At 40.7% G+C, this 19464-nt stretch overlaps 1 protein-coding gene across 9 annotated transcripts in view; it reads left to right on the top strand.

Moving 5' to 3' along the window:
* The window catches only part of NEO1 (neogenin 1), a 477222-nt gene that overhangs the window by 304753 nt on the left and 153005 nt on the right, over window positions 1-19464 (top strand). For all 9 annotated transcript variants that reach the window (XM_075069482.1, XM_075069491.1, XM_075069483.1 and 6 more), the window contains exons 6-7: window positions 14895-15049; window positions 16557-16677. In XM_075069482.1, coding sequence (XP_074925583.1) covers window positions 14895-15049; window positions 16557-16677 — 276 coding nt within the window. The remainder of the gene's footprint in view (window positions 1-14894; window positions 15050-16556; window positions 16678-19464) is intronic.

A 19464-nucleotide genomic window follows, 5' to 3' on the forward strand; every position in this document is an offset into this window, starting at 1 on the left:
GGAGCCAATTAAGGAGAAACTGCAAGAATCAGTTAGAATAGGCTGGCTATTCAGGGCACTTGAGTTATAAAGGACCTCACTTCAGTTTGTAGTATGCATGCAAGGAGCTGGGAGCAAGAGGCACTAGGAGCTGAGAGTGAGAAGACATATTGCTGGAAGACTGAGGAGTATAAGCATTAACAGACACCAGGAGAAAGGTCCTGTGGTGAGGATAAAGAAGGTGTTGAGAGGAGGCCATGGGGAAGTAGCCCAGGGAGTTGTAGCTGTTCGGCAGCTATACCAGGAGGCACTCTAGACAGCTGCAGTCCGCAGGGCCTTGGGCTGTCACCCGGAGTAGAGGGCGGGCCCGGGTTCCCCAAAACCTCCCAACTCCTGATCAGACACAGGAGGAATTGACCTGAACTGTGGCTTCTACCAGAAGGGAAGGTCTCTGGGCGGTTTCCTGACCCCCATGGTGAATCTCTGAAATGAGAAAATCCACCAATAAGCGCAGGACCTACCAAGGTAGAGAAGGAACTTTGTCACACCACCATCATCTGATCTATGGATAGTTCTATTAGTAATGTTCAATTTTTTTTCTGTGCTTCAGAGACATTTCTCTTAGGGATGGCCCATGGATAGTGTTTTTTACTTTGGAGTTTCTGGGCAAGTTTTTTCACTTTGAGCATGAGCAAGATGCCTTTGTTTTTCTAACTAATTTCATTCCAGCCAGGATTCTTCCCTCTCACTTTGTAAGTATTTCTCTTCATATTAAATGCTTTGACATTTGTGTGGAAGAAGCTATCAGCCTCTAGACAATCTATGTCAGTGCTCAAAATTCTGTTATCTCATTGGTCATTTGTGCCTTTACAACTGCAATAGGTGCAAAATCCCATCTGAGAGATTCTGTTTCACAGGTAGTAATAATTGTCAGTCACTATATGCTTTACATGGAAGGAGGGCTATAGAAGAATTCCAGTGACCTGTTGTCATAGTAAACCATTCCCAGAGTTCAGAACTATACATCTAAATGTGTATGTATATTTAATTTTCCCAGTATCTAAAACTGCCGATCATTTGCTTATTAAAAACAGATGTGAAATTTTTATTCTCAGAGTTAAGAATAAAGGTACATTATGTTGCTACCACAAGAGCTTTCATCCTCTTAGGACAGTTTCAGTTCATACATTGGAAACTGAGGCTTTTGCATATTAAAAAATGCTGTGCATATACCCGTTTACATTTTTATAATCTTTTTCGTTCTTGGTACATTGCTTTTTTATGCATTTTGACAGTTTTCAATTCTGTGGATATTTCTCTGACTAGATTCCATTTTGTCAGCTTTTGTTTGCTATGCAAAATTTCCAGTTACATATTACATGTGTTTCTCAAAAGATGACAGAGGTTTGGAAGACTTTTTGACTTTCACCCACGAAAGCTCATGCTCCAAAATGTCTGTTAGTCTATAAGGTGCCACAGGACTCTCTGCTGCTTTTACAGATCCGGACTAACACGGCTACCTCTCTGATACTTGACTTTCTTTAGAAATATCTTTTTGGGGAAGTTTCTTTTAATCTATTTCACAAACAAGCCTCTCCCTCCCTCCACCATTGCCATTAGGGAACAAAGCATTTTTACTACACAAGACCCTGTTGCTGTTGTTCACTTTAAGAAAACTAACTACTGTATGTGGATATACTGTATATTTAAATATCAAATCTGAATTTGTATACATTATCTGTCTTTTTTGGAGGAAGATGTTGTCATACCATTTTAGAGCAGAGATTCTGTTATGGACTTCTTGCTTTGAAAACTATTCATTAAAAAGCCAACAAACTGATCAAGCTAAAATAAGTGACTTTTGCTTACATTTTAAGTTACCTTGAGACAGATGTTACATTGTTTGACTTGTACTTGAGCTAAATGATAACTGAGACTTGCTGGGGATTAGCACTCTCCTTTTAATTTTTAAAAATCATAATTTAATCAAAATTGTCATTAATTTAATTTTTAGTCCTTTGACCCAGTACCTGATTGAAGTAGAGGAATTTGTAAAATTTTTGTTACTGTCCATACAGTATATGCCATTGCCAAATAGTTAACAGATATCAGTTAAGGTCATCTTATTGACCAAAGAAATTGCTTTTAAATTTAAATGAAATACAAACCATTTAGAATACAGTACTCTCTACTATGAGAGTTAAGTTGACTTGGCATAGCCAATGTACTGGAAGCAATAAAATGGTGACCTATGCTGTAAATCAGTTTGGAACCATCCATCAGCACATCTTCTAGTTTGTTATATATATGGAAAGACCCAAGGTTTTTAATCCTGGCAAGTACAGAAAGATATCGTTAGAATCGTATTTGCAGAAACATGAGCCATATTTGCCACAAAGTGAATAGGTTAAAAGAAAATCAAATACATTGCAGCAATAGTAGTGAGGGTGTGAAAATAGATGAAAGATGTGACTAAGTGGATTAGCTGGTATGATCACCATACTCTAGAACTGTTTCCTTACTTTCTTTATAAGTAGCATTTTGGGGTGGAATAAAGTTAGGGCTGTCAATTAATCACAGTTAACTCATGTGATTACCTCAAAGTTAATCATGATTAAAAAAATTGTGATTAAACACAGTTTTAATCACACTTTTAATAATAGAATACAAATTGAAATGTGTTAAATATTTTGGATGTTTTCTACATTTTCAAATATATTAATTTTCAATTACAACACAATACAAAGTGTAGAGTGCTCATTTTATATTACAAATATTTGCACTGTAAAAATTATAAAATAAATATTTTTTTCAGTTCACTTCATACAAGTACTGCAGTGCAATCTCTTTATTGTGAAAGCGCAACTTACATATGTAGATTTTTTTTTGTTACATAACTGCACTCAAAAATAAAACAATGTAAAACTTTAGCTCCTACAAATCCATTCAGTTCTGCTTCTTGTTCAGCTAATTGCTAAGACAAACAAGTCTGTTTACATTTATGAGCGATAATGCTGCTCGCTTCTTATTTACAATGTCACATGAAAGTGAAAACAGGTGTTCGTATGGCACTTCTGTAGCTGGCACTGCAAAGTATTTACTTGCCAAATACGCTAAACATTCGTGTGCTTCGGTCACCATTCAAGAGGAATGCTTCCGTACTGATGACACTCATTAAAAAAATAACACGTTAATTAAATTTGTCACTGAACTTCTTGGCGGAGAATTATATGTCTCCTGCTCTGTCTTTTATAGCGGTCTCAGATGATGACCCAGCATATGTTGTTCGTTTTGAGACCACTTTCACTGCAGATTTGACAAAACGCAAAGAAGATACCAATGTGAGATTTCTAAAGATAGCTACAGCACTTGATCCAAGGTTTAAAAATCTGAAGTACTGTCCAAAATCTGAGAGGGACGAGGTGTGGAATATGCTTTCAGTAGTCTTAAAAGAGCAGCACTCCAGCGTGGAAACTACAGAACCCAAATCATCAAAAAAGAAAACCAACTTTCTGCTGGTGGCATGTGACTAAGATGATGAAAATGAGCATGCGTTGGTCTGCACTGCTTTGGATTGTTATCGAGCAGAACCCGTTATCACCATGGACCCATATCCTCTGGAATGATGATCAAAGCGTTAAAGGACATATGAATCTTTAGTGAATCTGGCACGTAATTACTTTGCAACGCCGGCTACAACAGTGCCATGCAGACATCTGTTCTCACTTTCAGGTGACATTATAAATAAGAATTGGTTAGCATTATCTCCCATGAATGTAAATAACCTTGTCTGAGCGATTGGCTGAACAAAAGTAGGACTGAGTGGACTTGTAGGCTCTAAAGTTTTACATTGTTGTATTTTTGAGTGCAGTTTTTTTTTGTACATAATTCTACATTTTTAAGTTGAAGTTTCATGATAAAGAGATTGCACTACAGTACTTGTATTAGGTGACTTGAAATACTATTTTGTTTCCTTTTGCAATGCAAGTATTTGTAATAAAAATAACGTGAGCACTGTACACTTCGTTTTGTGTTGTAATTGAGATCAATATACACTTGTACCTCAATATAATGCTGTCCTTGGGAGCCAAAAAATCTTACTGTGTTATAGGTGAAACCGTGTTATATTGAACTTGCTTTGATCCACTGGAGTGTGCAGCCCTGCCCCCTGGAGCACTGCTTTACCACATTATATCCAAATTCGTGTTATATCAGGTGGCGTTATATCGAGGTAGCGGTGTATTTGAAAATGTAGAAAACATCGAAAAATATTTCAGTGGGATTCTGCTGTTGTTTAATGGCATGATTAATCGCAATTAATTTTTTTAATCTTGCAATTAATCATGATTAATTTTTTTTAATCACTTGGCAGCCCTAGTTCTAATATGATACAACACACTTGGGAGCAATGTCACACCCTGTTGGAACGTATCTAGGTCCACCAGGAGGGAAATGAAATTCTTCACCTGCCATTCAGGAATTCCATACCTTCCACAGTGGTATGAGATGAGTCTCATCAAAACAAGAGGACTGTAGAACAACTAGGAATTGTGGATACTGCTTCGTAGGCAAGATGAGCTATAATTTTAGTCAGATTTTATTCTGTGAAATGTATAGAAAAATTAAATTATAAAACACTTTTGATGAATCACAGATGCATAATATTAACACACACTTCACAGTAATCTGTGTAGTTTTATATCCAGTATTGTGACAAAGGTTCTTTGGATTTAGAAATTTAATTTTTTTTTTTAAATATAATCTGTATAGAAGAGGGAGTGAAGAAAGGTGTTATGTAGAGGGGTATTTGGAGAGGAGGAAGAATTTGTGGAGGGGCTGAGTTGGTATTACATTTTAATTGTGGGGTTTTAGATGTGATAAGGGACAGTTATAGATATCTGTGGGACTACACGTAGCTGCTTCATTCTACACTTGAAGACCCTTGCTTGGCTGCCCTGTGGCTTCCTTGGCCCATTGAAAAGGGTAGACAACTCTGGGGGAGTCAGGCAACAGGATGGTGATGGGTTATGAGGGTTTGAGTACAACACTGAAGTGACAAAGCGTGAAAACAAGTAAGGATAAGGTTTAATATTGGTCTCAAAAACATTGGTATTGCGTCTTTCTGAAGAGGCTACACTATCGAGTGAGAAGGATCCTAGCCTTTTGTTCGTGTTGATTGTTGCTAGGTCAGCAGTCCGAACTTCTGTTATCTATGACCAAATTAAGGATGAAGCTCCAGCTTTGCATTTATCTAGGGGCGCAACAAGGCAGGGCAGAGAGCCCAGACCTCTCCCTCCTCCTTGTCCATACTTGCAGTCGGTGCTGGTCCTGGGGTCTAAAGCCAGGGTTGCCATTTAGGTAGGGTAGGAAAGGGGCAGTTACCCTCCCTGATCTCCTAGGGAGCCGACCTGGGCCCAGAGGATGGTATTTTATGCAGACCCCAGGATTGCTTTGCAGAGCCACGCCTTCATAGGAGAGCTGTTATTGGCCCATGGCAATCACTGCAGCTCTTGTGGGAGGGGTCTCTCCTTGCTCAATCTGCACACCTGCAGCTGGGAGCATGACCCAGGTGAGGGGAGGGGGCTGCCTGGAGGGGCCAGGGTGTCAATGGAGAATCCCCTCCACATGGTTCTCCTCCCCTCCCCCTACACGCAGGGGTGGTGACAGAGCCCAGGAACAGCTGCTGTACGGGGCATCCCTTCTCCTCCTGCCTACCCCTGGGAGGCCAGGATATCAGTTTGGCCCCCTCCACTGTACCAGTGGTATGGGACCGGGAGGAGCTGTGGGGGATGTCACTGTGACATGGAATGATGTGTGATTGATGGGGGAAGGAGCTGTAGGATGGGGCCATTGCCAAGTGATTTGAGGTGTACAGTGGATGTGGGGTCACTGCCAGGTGGATTTGGAGAGAGTATGGAGGGTGAGATGCACTGCTGAATGTTACAGGAAACAATGACAACAAATGTAACCTTCAAAAAATCAAAACTTCTGGAGGCTTAAATTTCTGGGGGGAGGGATAGCTCAGTGGTTTGAGCATTGACCTGCTAAACCAAGGGTTGTGAGTTCAATCCTTGACGGGGTCATTTACAGATCTGGGGCAAAAATCTGTCTGGGGATTGGTCCTGCTTTGAGCAGAGGGTTGGACTGGATGACCTCCTGAGGTCCCTTCCAACCCAGATATTCTGTGATTCTATGATCTCAGGACTCCTGCTGAAAGTTGCCCCCTACCACAAGTGGAGTCTGAAATTGGTGATCCTGGGTGGAACCCCAGGATCAGCCACCTCTGCCCCAGCTCTGCTCCCTGACAGCTTCAGACACTGCTTCTTCCTTATCTCCAAGCACTGGTACCAGGAGATAGAGACTAGCAGGATGGGGAAGAAAAGGTAATTGAAGCAGTCAATGGCCAGCAAGACATAAAGATGGGGTGACTTGTCCTCCTGGGGCTCCAGTACCTCTGGCTGCCATCTCTGTGCACTGCCTCCTCCACCTCTTCAGCTTCTGGTCCTGCACCCTCTTTAGGAAAAGCCTGGATGCACCCATGCACTTATCACTGAGACCCAGTTTGTTGCTTATGCGGGTCTGGTTTTGCCTCAGACGGTGCCAGGCAGGACTCAGTGCAACATGAGCCTGAGGTAAAGTGGTGTGTAATCATCAAGGAGGTGGTGTGGCTGTCCTGTATGCCAATGACTTACTGTATGTATAGGATACTGACAACACCCAGCTTTATAGCTCCATCTTGATGATCTGGGGGAGCCATTGAGCTGGTTGACCCATGTCTGGTCGAGACTGGGAATGAGTGGGATTAAGCTGACTGAATCTTGACCCAGACAAGACAGATGATGTTGGTACATTGGGAGAAACTGCCAGAAGCTGTGATAGAAATTCTTTCTGTCCGTATGATTGAGGGGAGGTGTTTGCCTTTTGTAACTAGATTTGTAACTAGATTCTTTATCTGAGTGTACGCTTGGACTAACAGCCACCTTTCATCAATAATTCCCTTTTTGTCAAGCATCTTTGTGTTTTGTTGATCTTGCTATTGTTTTCCATGTTTTTGTCACTTCAAGATTAGACTGTTGCAGTGTTCTCTATCTGGAGTTGCGTCTTAAATCTGTTGGAAGCTTGAAACTGCTGCTGACTCTTGATTGAGTAGAGTGACATACCTTTAGCACATGGTTAGCTTTCAGATAGAATTTTAAGGTGCTGATTTTGACTATAAAGGCCTAAGTGACCTGGAATATGCCTGCTTGAGACATCTCTCCACCTATACAAACAGTTGTGGTCAGTACTGTATCTGAAGCAGGGTGGATAAAAATCAATGATTTAAAAAAAAAATCAGATTTTTTTATTTAAATTGGTTTTTTTTTTAGTTAAGATACATTATAACTCAAAGATATCTCATCATGGAATAGGAATTATAAATTCTAATTCTATAGTATGAAACAATATATTAATGTAATGTTTAAGAAAAGTTTTGTAAGTGAGTTCTAATACTTCATGGATTACAGACCCAATCATATGGGGTTCCAGGGACCTCTGTATAGATTATTTAGTTTACTATTTCTCTCTACGCAATGAGACTCAGTGCTCAGTGTAGAAGATACCATCAGAGATGCTTAGTTTTGCAGTTCTCAAACTGTGGATTTGTGTCTCCAGAGATAACATACTTGTTAACAGCAAACATGTTTTTAAATAAATAAATAAATAAATGAATAAATATATAGAGGCAGGAAACAGACCTCAACCTTATTGCCCTTCTGCAAATTTACTTCTCTCAAAATGAAAGTTTCAAAAAGTTCAATGAATAGAAGATTATTGGGGGTGGAATAGATCTGGATAAGGAGAGCACCATATTCCAGAAGTCTTGAGGTCTTTCTGACTATAGCCTTCATTGATTTGAGATCTACCATACCATTCTCTCACTAGAAGGGAAAACCTATAATGGCAGCAGGCCGTAAACGAGACCCAGTTTGGGAATATTTTAATGAAGTTCCTCTACCTGTGGGTAAGACAGCCATGCATGCAAAATGCAGACAGTCCAACAAACAAAATGCAAGGCCTAGTTGCCCAAATGAAACATCATCATAAGAAGTGTTCCTTCTCAAGAGGAAACTGTGTTGAAGATCATGAAAGGAACATATCTGAACATGCAGGATCTTTATGTTGGTAAACGTTTTTATTTCATACTTTTTTGAAGGACTGCCTGTCTTCCTTCTGGACTATTCTTGAATTCTCATTTTTGAGCAAAAAATATAGTTGTTACTCTATGGTACTATCATTTTAGATGCAGTTGTGATTAAAAAAATAGCCGAAATAGGCAGATCTTCCTCTTACAATTTCACCTTTAAAGTAGTACTGAATGCCAGTGAATGCAATGAGTAATACTAAATGAGCAGTATGGTAATAATAATTGAATAACTGCATTGACTTATTTTGTTTAGAAGAATCCATCCTCAACATACAGGATTCTGAAGACTATCGACCTTCAAGATCACCATCATTTTCTATAGTTTCAGAGTTATCTGCCAATTACAGTGTTTCAGTCACATCATATATGTCACATAGGCAGAGCATATCACCTGTAGCGCGCAAAAAAAAAACAAAAGCTCCATCGTCCTGAAACAATCACAGATAAATTTGTGATGAGAACCAACAGATTACAAAAAGAGGTAATTGATGAGAAAATGCCCGGTTTGTTCATGCAACAAACTCTCCTTTCCGTATGATTGAGAACCTTCATTTCATTAACATGGTTCAGTCATTAACCTGAGTCTTTATGGGTGGAGCAATGTCCAGAATGATCCTGTTGTATATGTTTGTGTGACAACAGAAGAAGGGAATGTCTTCCTTACAGAAACAATTGATACATCAGGAAATGCATACACAGCAGAATACTTACAAGAAGTAGCAGTAAATGCTATAACAAACTGTGAAAAAAAATTCAAATGTCTAGTACGCATAGAGAATGCTGCAAATGTATCCAAGATGAGAAGAAATTATTTAGAAGAGAGTTAAGAGAGGCCCAAGCTAATAACATATGGTTGCAATGCTCATTTGATGCAACTCCTAGAAAAAGACTTCAGTGTTCCAGAAATAAAGGCTAATGTTGTTGAAATTACAAAATACTTCCGTAACAACCACTTTGCAGCAGCTGCTTTGAAAAAAGTGAGAGAAACCAAGCTAATTCTCCCACAAGATGTGCAATGGAACTCGTAGTGGACTGTTTTGAGCACTATATAAAGAACTGGCCTAATCTGATGGCAGTTTGAACAAAATCATAAAAAAATAAATATCGTTGTCACAGCCAAAGTTCTCAACATTGGGCTTAAGAGAAATGTTGAACACATGCTGAGTGCCTTGAAGGCTATTTCTGTAGCCCTAAACAAAATGCAGGAAAATAGATGTTTTATTGCTGAGGCTGTTGAAATTTGGAAGGAACTGAGTGAGATCTTAAAAAGATAAATATACAATGACAGAGTTAAATTACAAGCATTAAAAAAAAATGAATGGGACAAGCACTATCTCCAACTCATTTTCTTCCAAATATTCGTAATACTTGAAAGCATTTCAAACCTTAACTGCTGAAGAAGAGGAGTTGGCTATGACATGGACATCCAGCAATCGTCCTTCCATAATGCCAACTATAATCAACTTCAGAGCTAAGGGTGAACCATTCAAGAAATATATGTTTGCTGCTGATGTTTTAAAGAAAGCACACCAGTGAACTGATGGAAGGCACTTAAGCACTTGGATTCAGAGACTGTTGAAGTGATAATCTCACTTTTAACAGCAGTAGCTTCTTCTGTCGGTGTAGAAAGAATATTTTCCTCCTTTGGACTAATTCATTCCAAATTGAGAAATTTGTTTGGGACCTGAAAAAGCAGGAAAGCTTGCTTTTCTTTTCCAGATTATGAACAAACAGAAAAATGAAGGTGAAGACAACTGCAGAAGCCAATATTTTAAGTTTCTCATATTGATCTGGCTGACAGAGTCAATTTAATTTTTGTGTTTTTAAAAAAAATATATTTCAACTATTTTTAGTTTAAAAACAATTTTAACAAAAACAAACCTGATTTTAAAAAACTTCAAAGCTTAACTAAATTAAAAAATTCATATGCTTGTTTTGTTAAAATATTATGTTTGCTATTGGAAAAAAAATCCAGAATACATAACATTGGTTTAGTTAAATGAAAAGTTAAAATATCTGTCTAGTGATGTTCTCCTAATACAACATGGCAAGAAAATCCTCCAAATATTAATGATTAACCTGTGGAATTGAAGATAGTTCACCTGCCAAAGACTTCATAAATATCTGCTTCAATTACCTTTGCTAAGTGAAATAACCAAACAATCATTCATTGTCTGATATGGTTGTAAAACTAATCTGAAAAGTTTTCAAAATAAATCACTTCAAAAATGTATAGTGTGTACCTTCTATAAATGAAAGCTACATCTGTCTCTGAGTTGTGAGGAATATGTATTAAGGTTATAACAACCAACAAGAATGCACTTTTATGTAGAAATCCATGATTAAATTGAGTGTTCCTGACTGACGAATTAAATTGTTGTTTAAATCGTGATTTAAATGAATTTGGTTTAAGTCAAATCCACCCTCATCTGAAGCCCCTGGGATAGCAGAGAGAGAGCTTCTGGCAGAATGTTATCCATGAGGCCCTTAACTTTGGAAAGCACTCATCCACCCTTGATCAGAAATAGTTCAGATCTGTTTAGGGCACCCTACAATGCCTATGTGTTTTTCTGGACTTTTGAGGAGGATTAGGACATAGAAGGAATAGGGTAGTAACTCAGGTGTTATGAAATATTGGTTTGCTTTTTATTAGTTGATGGCTGGTTTTTGTAAATAGGCATGAGGCAATTCTCCAAAAGGGCCATAATTTCAGAGTTTAACGTACCCAGCCCTGTCCACAGCCACATCCTAGATCATATGAAGCTTATTTTATGTGTATTTAGACAAGGTATGATGTGGAGCTATCAAATGGTGCCGTAAGTGAGCTGTGCATACAATTTGTGACACACTCTTGACATCTGCAACATACTTTCTGCTGTACATGTGTTAACAATATGTGACTCTGTGTCATCCCTATTTGGTACTGGGAAAAATTTGTGATTTAATATTGACAAAACAGTTAAGCTTACTGCTGCAGAGGGCTTGCCAAATGGCGAGGGGGAGGGGGCAGGGAGTGACAGACAAGCGATCCTTTCTGGAGCAGGAAAGTTGCTAGCAGTGTTGTATGACCAGAATGAGAAAGAAAAGGAGTCTCACAGAGACCTGTATTGCTTGCATTTGAATCTAGCCATCAAAAAGCCATCAATTTACTGGCCAAACTCTCACCATGTGAGGACAGTTTTGAAGAGCATGTCAAAAGAGCGTCTTGGCAAACAAAAATGTTGCTGTCTTTGAACATAGGTAAACCAAATAGTGGATCACCATTACAATATGGATGGAAAAATGTGGATGATGAACTACTTCCTGTATGGCATCTGAGCTTCTTCAAAACTTCATTTGTGCCTGTACTCATAGGGGTTGCTTCACAATCAACTGTGTCTATTGTCAGAACAATTTTGCCTTGGCATGTACACAGCTCTGCTCAGGGAATGAGGACTGTGGTGACCTATGCATTCTCAACAGAGGTATTAAGGATGAACAAGATGGTGTAACAACTAGAAATGTCACCAGCACTATTATATTTCAATGATACCTTTAGAAATTTATTATTATATTTGTTTTATGCTAGATATTGTTGTTGCAATGGTTTTAGATCCCAAAGAAATCCAATTTTATATTGTGAAATAATATGGAGACTAATTAAACTAACAAACAAATGCAAATGGTTCAAAGAGGTCATTTCAATGTGTTGATGATGTCATTGCTCATCCCCATTTCTATAGTAACAGCAGCACTTGACAGCTCCATGTCATACCTCATCTTAAAGTAGACCTAAAGATTTCAAGTGATATATGATATATATGTGTGTAGAAAGATACATTAAGTCAGTCTAATTGGTGGGGTCTGCTACTTCCCTAAAACGGGAGAGGCTGACCAGACTGCTTTGCTCTGTAAGTATGTACTCAGATCTTTCAGATGATTGCCTTCTGTGGGAATAAATATTCACATAAATGAATAAAATCTTGTAGAGATTAATATGTTTTACTTTTAGTGAAGGCATCACATTTTCAAATAAACACTATTAGACTCAGCTGTGAATAAGGCCTAAAACATTTTTAAATGTATTTTCAGGTCCTGCCTCACATTTTATATGCCACTAATTTGATTCACATATGGATAATTGTATTGACAGCTAAGAAACACAACTTTTTATTAGTTTTATGCCAAATGAAGCCTAAAGGTTTGAAGTACTACATTAATTCTTCCCTCCCAGCCTGAGCTGCAAATTTGAAATGAGATGTGGGTGGGGGGACACTTGGATTTTTTGTTGTTGGTTGGAAGGGGGAAGGAGTGATTTGGTATGACGATGAAAGGAAAGCTCATCTGAGAATTTTGGGGAGGTACTAAATATAATTGGTTCTCTCACTTATTGGAGGCAGTGCATGTGGCTGACTTGATAGCAGACCTCAGTCAAGCTGCTACCTGTTGAGGCTATTCAGTCTTCCTGCTCCAAACATTAGTAAAAGAGTTGCAAAGCTATGAAAAGATACTTAAAGAAACCATAATGCAAACTTACAGTAGACAACACTTCTTTATTCCCGTCGTTGTAATTATTGAGGAACGTCCATTCCTAATCTTTGAAAATATAGAATTCTATCTAGCATAGCACAGTAAGGAAACAATGAAGTGCTGCAGTTGCACTGTTGATCATAGACTGTCAGGGTTGGAAGGGACCTTAGGAGGTTGTCTAGTCCACCCCCCTGCTTCAAGCAGGACCAATCCCTAGACAGGTTTTTGCTGCATCCCTACATGGCCCCCTCAAGGACTGAGCTCACAACCCTGGGTTTAACAGGCCAAGGCTCAAACCACTGAGCTATTCAGATCACTAGGTAGCAGTATTTAAACATTTAAAAGTTTAAAATAGCTCCAAAATAGTGAAGGAATTAAATGGAGCCCATAGAATAGGAATGTTGCAAGTATAATAGTCTGAATGTGAAATTATGCATAAGCATTTAGCAATTAAAATTGTTCTTTACGTGGATAATGACATTAGGAAGGAGAGAGAGGGAAAGCAGAGCTGCCATAGCTGCTTTGAAGTTTAATTGTTTGGTAACAAAACACACAATCTTCCATTACAAATCTTATTTTATATGGTAATTGGCTCATTTGCTCTATCGTTATCAATTTAACTTCTCTACCACAAACATCTGCATTTATGTTGTGTTTAATTGGTGTGAATGCTAAACAATTAAGTAGTTAAACTGTAAAAGAGCACATTTTGAAAGCATTATTTTTTAATTCATTAAAAAGAAAATAACTGAAAATGAAATGTACATTTTGCATAGTAAACATTTGTGAACAACTTGGCTGTTGTTCTGTAGCCTATAGAGCACTCCTTATTTGAAAGAGACAAAGATTCTAACTGTAGTCTCTTAAATAAAGATTACATGGGAGTAGGTTACAGCACACACAGTTTGACATCTATTTTTGTGGTGGTCGCCCCCAAGATTTAATTTACATTTCCCTCTACTTGTGTGTACTGCCCAGACTTAGAGTGACCACACTGTTCCTAGAAGTAATTTAATGAAATTATGCATTACCATTTCAACCTGTAGGGGTTGTGTTCTGTCTTGTAGGTGGAATGGGAAGAATAGTCCCAACTTTCTTTGTTTCATATATTTTTCTATCTTGAAAATATTGGGGCAACCATTCAGTTTTCCATCCCTACACACACCTTGACTATTGACTTTCATTCCCAAGCCTTTCTTTTGCTCCCTCTCCTGCCTTTGTAAGTAACCTTGAATATATTTCCTGCCTGTTTAGTCCTGATAAATATACATACATTTCCCCAAAGCTTTGTAGTAATGTTCTGCCAGTAATATGCAGGCTTCACTTGCAAGACTGTGACATCTGTAACTAGCTGTTGGGGAATAGATGACAGTGGACATTGCTCACACTTCTCTTGAAATAGAAAGACCAACTGTGTGTCTTTGGTGATGCTTCCAGCCCCAAGTTGCCTAAACAGCAAGATGTTTGAATGTACTTGTTTGTTAACTGGGGTCATATAGATGGGCAAGAGTGCTATTGAGATTGAGGTCTCATAGTTACTACTAGAATTTTGTCCTTATTAGAAAGCCACTACACAGTTCAGAACAATTGGCAATCTTTGTTCAAATAACATACGGAGTTAACCTATAACATCCCCACCTGCTAGGAAGTCCAACAGTGGTATAATAGAATCTTGTATGGTGTTTGGATGTAAATAGCACTTAATCTCTCTGGTGTGGAGAAAGGGATTTGAACTTGGATCTGCCAGTTTACAGAGCGTGACCTTGCCATTGGGCTATGGCATATTCTAGCTATGGGGTTTTCTCCATCTCTTTTCTAAAGCTGTTCCACTTTGTATAAATAACTAGACAGTTACTAGAGCAGAGTTTGAACTTAGGCAGCCCACATCCTGAGTAGGTGCCCTACCAAGCAGGCTATAGAGTCACTCACTCACTCCCTGGCCCAGTGACAATGGATAATAATTTGGGTTAATTTCAACATTACTGAAACATTTAGACCTTTTCAGTTCGATCAAAACTATTTGGTGAAATTGACACAAATACATAAATAGTTCCAGTCAACCCCAAACTGGTTTTTTTAGCAAGTGAACTCCTTGTCCCAAAAATTTTACCCAGCTCGATTTCTACTTTATCATTTTATTATATAGAGAGTGTAAACTCCAATGATATTGCCAAGGTCTAGATAAACGGTAACTTTTCTCCTTCTATCTTTATATGTAAAGCTCCACCTGAATTTCTGAAGCAGCCTGATAATATTTATGCTCATGAATCTATGGATATTGTCTTTGAATGTGAAGTGACTGGAAAACCAACTCCAACAGTGAAATGGATCAAGAATGGAGATATGGTGATCCCTAGTGACTACTTCAAAATTGTAGTAAGTACATTTTCATTTTCTGTCATTTCAGCCTGTTGACCTGTACCTTAATCTTCCTATGTACAGTAACTCCTCACTTAACGTTTTAGTTATGTTCCTGAAAAACGCTACTTTAAGCAAAATGGTGTTAATGATTTTCCCCATAAGAATTAAATCTAAATGGGGGGTAGGTTCCAGGGAAAAAATTTTTGTCAGACAAAAGACATTATATACATATACAGTACAAGTTTTAAATAATTTAAAACAAACTGTTTAATACTGTACTTACCAGTGATGATTGTGAAGCTTGGTTGAGGCAAGGCATAGTGGGGTCGGGGCACAGGGGTCTGCCCCACTCCGCGCTCCTGCCGGGGAGTGGGGTCTGGGGCTTGCCCCCTCCCTGGCTGGAATGCTGGGTGGGCAGAGTGGGATAAGCCCCCACACCTCAATCCCGCTCCTCAGCAGTAATGCCGGGCGGATGGGTGGAGCAGGGCGAGCCAAACAACCTTATAACGGAACATTGCATGACTTTAAACGAGTATGTTCTCTAATAGATCAGCAATCTAATGACGAAACAGTGTTAACCAGGGTGACTTTAAGTGAGGAGTTGCTGTATGTACGTATAAGCTATGCTCTTTTATAGGGTCAACTGCCTGTTTTTACAGTGTGTGGTTAAGGTCCAGAAACATTAAATGGCTCCTTGAATCCTTAATTGCTGTGTAATCCAGTGTGAAGCATTTTATTGAAGAGCATAGACACTGTGTTCCTTACACTATAAAAGCCTGTTTCTTTATAGCATACATCTTTTACGAGATATACACAGTAATGAATTAATTGGTGAAAGACAATCTATGAGTTTGAATTTGAACAACCTCAGTCCTTCTCACACAGCAGAAAACTGTCAAGTCATGAGGTATATGTGACCATAGATTGCCTGAGTTTTGAATAGTCATTTTGGCTGCACAAGAATTAAAATCTCAGACAAAGATGTACCATAGAGATTTACTCATGATATAATCCTGAGTTTTGGTTGAGCAAACCTTAAAGTGTAATCCTATACGGTTTAATGAAATTCATTACTGAGATATATATCTTAAAGGTTTAATTGGCTGCTACAAGACTGTGTAGGTAAGAACTTGTTTTCCAAGTATACAGTCTGTCTTTTACAATCATTTTTAGTTTTACTAACATAATTATTTAATACATGATTGTATACATGCCTATGCTTAACTTCTGAATGTTAGGATCAGGTTATGATTTCCATAGCCTGTTAACAATAGTTTTGTGCTGATTTTTGATACAGCCATTTGAAAATTCAAAGTAAAAGATACTTTACCTGGGACAGGCTCATGGTGGTTATAATAGCCATGAGATCTGAAGATAACTCCAAAGCCCTTTTGGCATGATATTATAAAATGTGGGTGTTTTCTCAGAAAGTCATAGTAACCATTTAAAAACTAATGTGCTTGCATTTATAGTTCATTTTTAATGAATGCATCATGAAATGTTTTGCCTTTCTCCCCCTCAGAAGGAGCATAACCTGCAGGTTTTGGGTCTTGTGAAATCAGATGAAGGATTCTATCAATGCATTGCAGAAAATGATGTTGGAAATGCACAGGCTGGAGCCCAGCTGATAATACTTGAACATGGTAAGAGAAACTGGGGAAATATGGTGCCAGAAGGTGGGAAAGAGCAGTGTCAAGGGGCTTTTTCTGCATGCGACATTATGTCCACAACTCAGCTAAACCAGAAAACTCAATGACTCATGATTTAAAAAGGCTAAGTGTTTTTACTGTACATCAATAGTTTTTTATAGGAAAAAAATGAGTGAACTCCAAACCATTCCCTTTAATATGGAGAATGTACTCTGTTATCATGAACTGTTTATTTAAAAAAACAAACACACACACACACACACACAATGAAGCCAGACTAAGATAGTACTAGGGCACAGCTAGATAAAAATATAGTGGCTATAGCTGAATTGAAACTGATGAATGGGATTACAGAAGTGAAAAATGAGCAGTCATGGAACTTTATACAAGTGAATTAGTTCAGACAAAATTAATTTCAATTTCAGAAGCTATTCTCCCCGTCAGAATTTATTTGTTTAAAGTAATCTCCATCACATATGTAAACTGATAAAAGAATTCTTTAAAAGAACATTTGTAGAGTAAGATAAATATTTATCATGCCCTAATCAGAGAAATCATTAATAACATTCACATCCCTGCCATTTAAACATATGATGTCCCATATTACATATTTTAGGTATTAAGGGAGCATAACTACTGTCATGATAGTAGAAATACTCACTGAGAGAAACACCGATTAGTACAAATAACATCCTAGGGCATCAGCTTGGATAACTCTCCCAGCCTCAGGTCACACAAATTTTGGTAATCAGTCTTAGAGTAGGGGGGACAACTGATATGAAGGCAAAGGAAAACATCAGGCAAGAGAGCGTTCATTTCATACTACTATCTGACTTTTGTATTACCTGTCCGATCCTGGTCTTGTTTTAGAAGGAAGAATTCTTGGTTATGGCAAGGAAGGTACCTGCTATGCATTCTGTTGTCCACAGAAAAGGATTCCTTTGGGTTCAGAAAAATGAAAGAAGAGACATTGTTCATATAGGACAGGGGTCGGCAACCTATGGCACGTGTGCCAATTTTTAATGGCACACGGCTGCTTGCTTGGACTCCGCGTGCCATTAAAAATCCTGCCGACGCAGCAAGCTGCGGGGTCCGCGGTCCCAGGCCGGAGTACCGGCCTGAGCGCAGCAAGCCTCCAACCCCCCCCCCCTTCCCCTAGAGGTGTGTTGCCGCGCGCGCAGCGCTCTAAGGGCTGGGGCTAGGCGCTCCCGCGGGGCAGCGTTTGGCTCCATGGGAAGGGAAGGACGCTCCCCGCTCATCCAGAGCCCTGCTGCTGCATGCACAGCGCTCTGAGGGGCAGGGCAGGGCAGGGCTGGGCTATGCGCACAGGGGCAGCGGCGGCAGGGCTCCGGATGAGCGGGGAGCCTCATGGTAAGAAGGCCAGGTCCGGGGCTGGCGGGGCGTTGGTTTTCGCGAGACAGCACGCGCTGTGCGGGCCAGTCAGGCTGGACCTTTGTCCAGACCAGCAGTGGGGAGCGGCTCACCTATCGCCAAGTAGCAGGGGCATCCTCGCCGGCCCTGCCTAGCCAGGGGAGTCCCAGCTGCCTGTGATCCCGGGCTCAGTCCCGGGTGCCGTCGGGGCCCAGCCGTCTGGGGCCCAGCAGCAGTGGTACCGTATCTTGTCTTCCCTGGTTCGGCCCATTCTCTCCCGTCGCGCGAGCTGAGAGTGGGAGTGACCTGAGCTACTGGCTAGGTGTAAGGCGAACGAGGAGCAGAGAATGAGAGAGGGAGCTCAGGTTTGGGACAGTATGCGTTGGTGTTGGGGCCATTACCTTGGGCACTTCATCGGTGCAGTGGTGCTAGTGGGAATGGTTGAGTGTTGAGCAGGGGCTCCCATTGGATAGCTCAGGGTTGGATCTGGGGATGTGTGGGGTGCAGGAGGTGGGGAGGGTCTGGGATATCGTGGGGGGTCAAAGGTCAGGGCACGTAGGGTCGGACCATGGGAGATGCAGGTGTCCAGGACCGGGTCGGTACCGGGTGGAGTGCGCATGCAGGGCTGGGTCTGTGGGGGTATATGAGTCAACAGAGAGCTGGGTGGTACAGGGGCTTCAGGGCAGGCGCCTTGGGGGTGTTTGGGGTTGCATGAGCTCAGGGCAGAGGGTGGGTGTGTTATGTGGGGGGTCAGGCAGAGGCTGAAGTGAGCGGGTCCCGACCCAGAACCTCCCAACCCCCAACTCCTTGCGGTCCAACTACCCCTCCGGGGACCCCTGCTCCCTATATTCCCTGACTGGCCCCCCAGACCTACTGGCCCAACCTATTCCACACCCCTGCACCCAGATAGACACCCCTACGACCTTCCATGCTATCTACTGCTCCCCACCGCGCTGACAGGATCCGCCAGAAGCTCTGGTCCATACCAACCCCTCACCCGTTCCCTCTGCCCACTCCGTAACCGCCTCACCTCCTGCCCGATAGGGACGTTCCCCAGAAACTCCCGGACTCATCGCAAGACCCCTATCACAGCTCCTTGTCTCCTGTCCGCTACGCTTTCCAAAACCGCCCACACACTAAAACTCCCCCCGACCATCGACCCTCCCTTGCGCCTCACTTGACGCCGCTGACCCCTACCACGCCCCCAATACAGACCCCGGGACTCCGCACTCCCCATACAACCGACCATGCTCCCTGACTGCCCCTCCAGAGACCCCGCCACCTGTTGGGGTCCTGATATATCACCGCCGGATCCCACCCCACCTCTGCCCTGTCCCTCTGACCTGCCCCCCCTTGTCGCACTGACTGCAAGCCTCCCGCCCCGCCAGCCCCGTACCGCCTGCTACCATT

This window comes from Chelonoidis abingdonii, chromosome 9 (genome assembly GCF_003597395.2).
Source record: "Chelonoidis abingdonii isolate Lonesome George chromosome 9, CheloAbing_2.0, whole genome shotgun sequence".
Lineage (NCBI taxonomy): Eukaryota > Metazoa > Chordata > Testudines > Testudinidae > Chelonoidis > Chelonoidis abingdonii.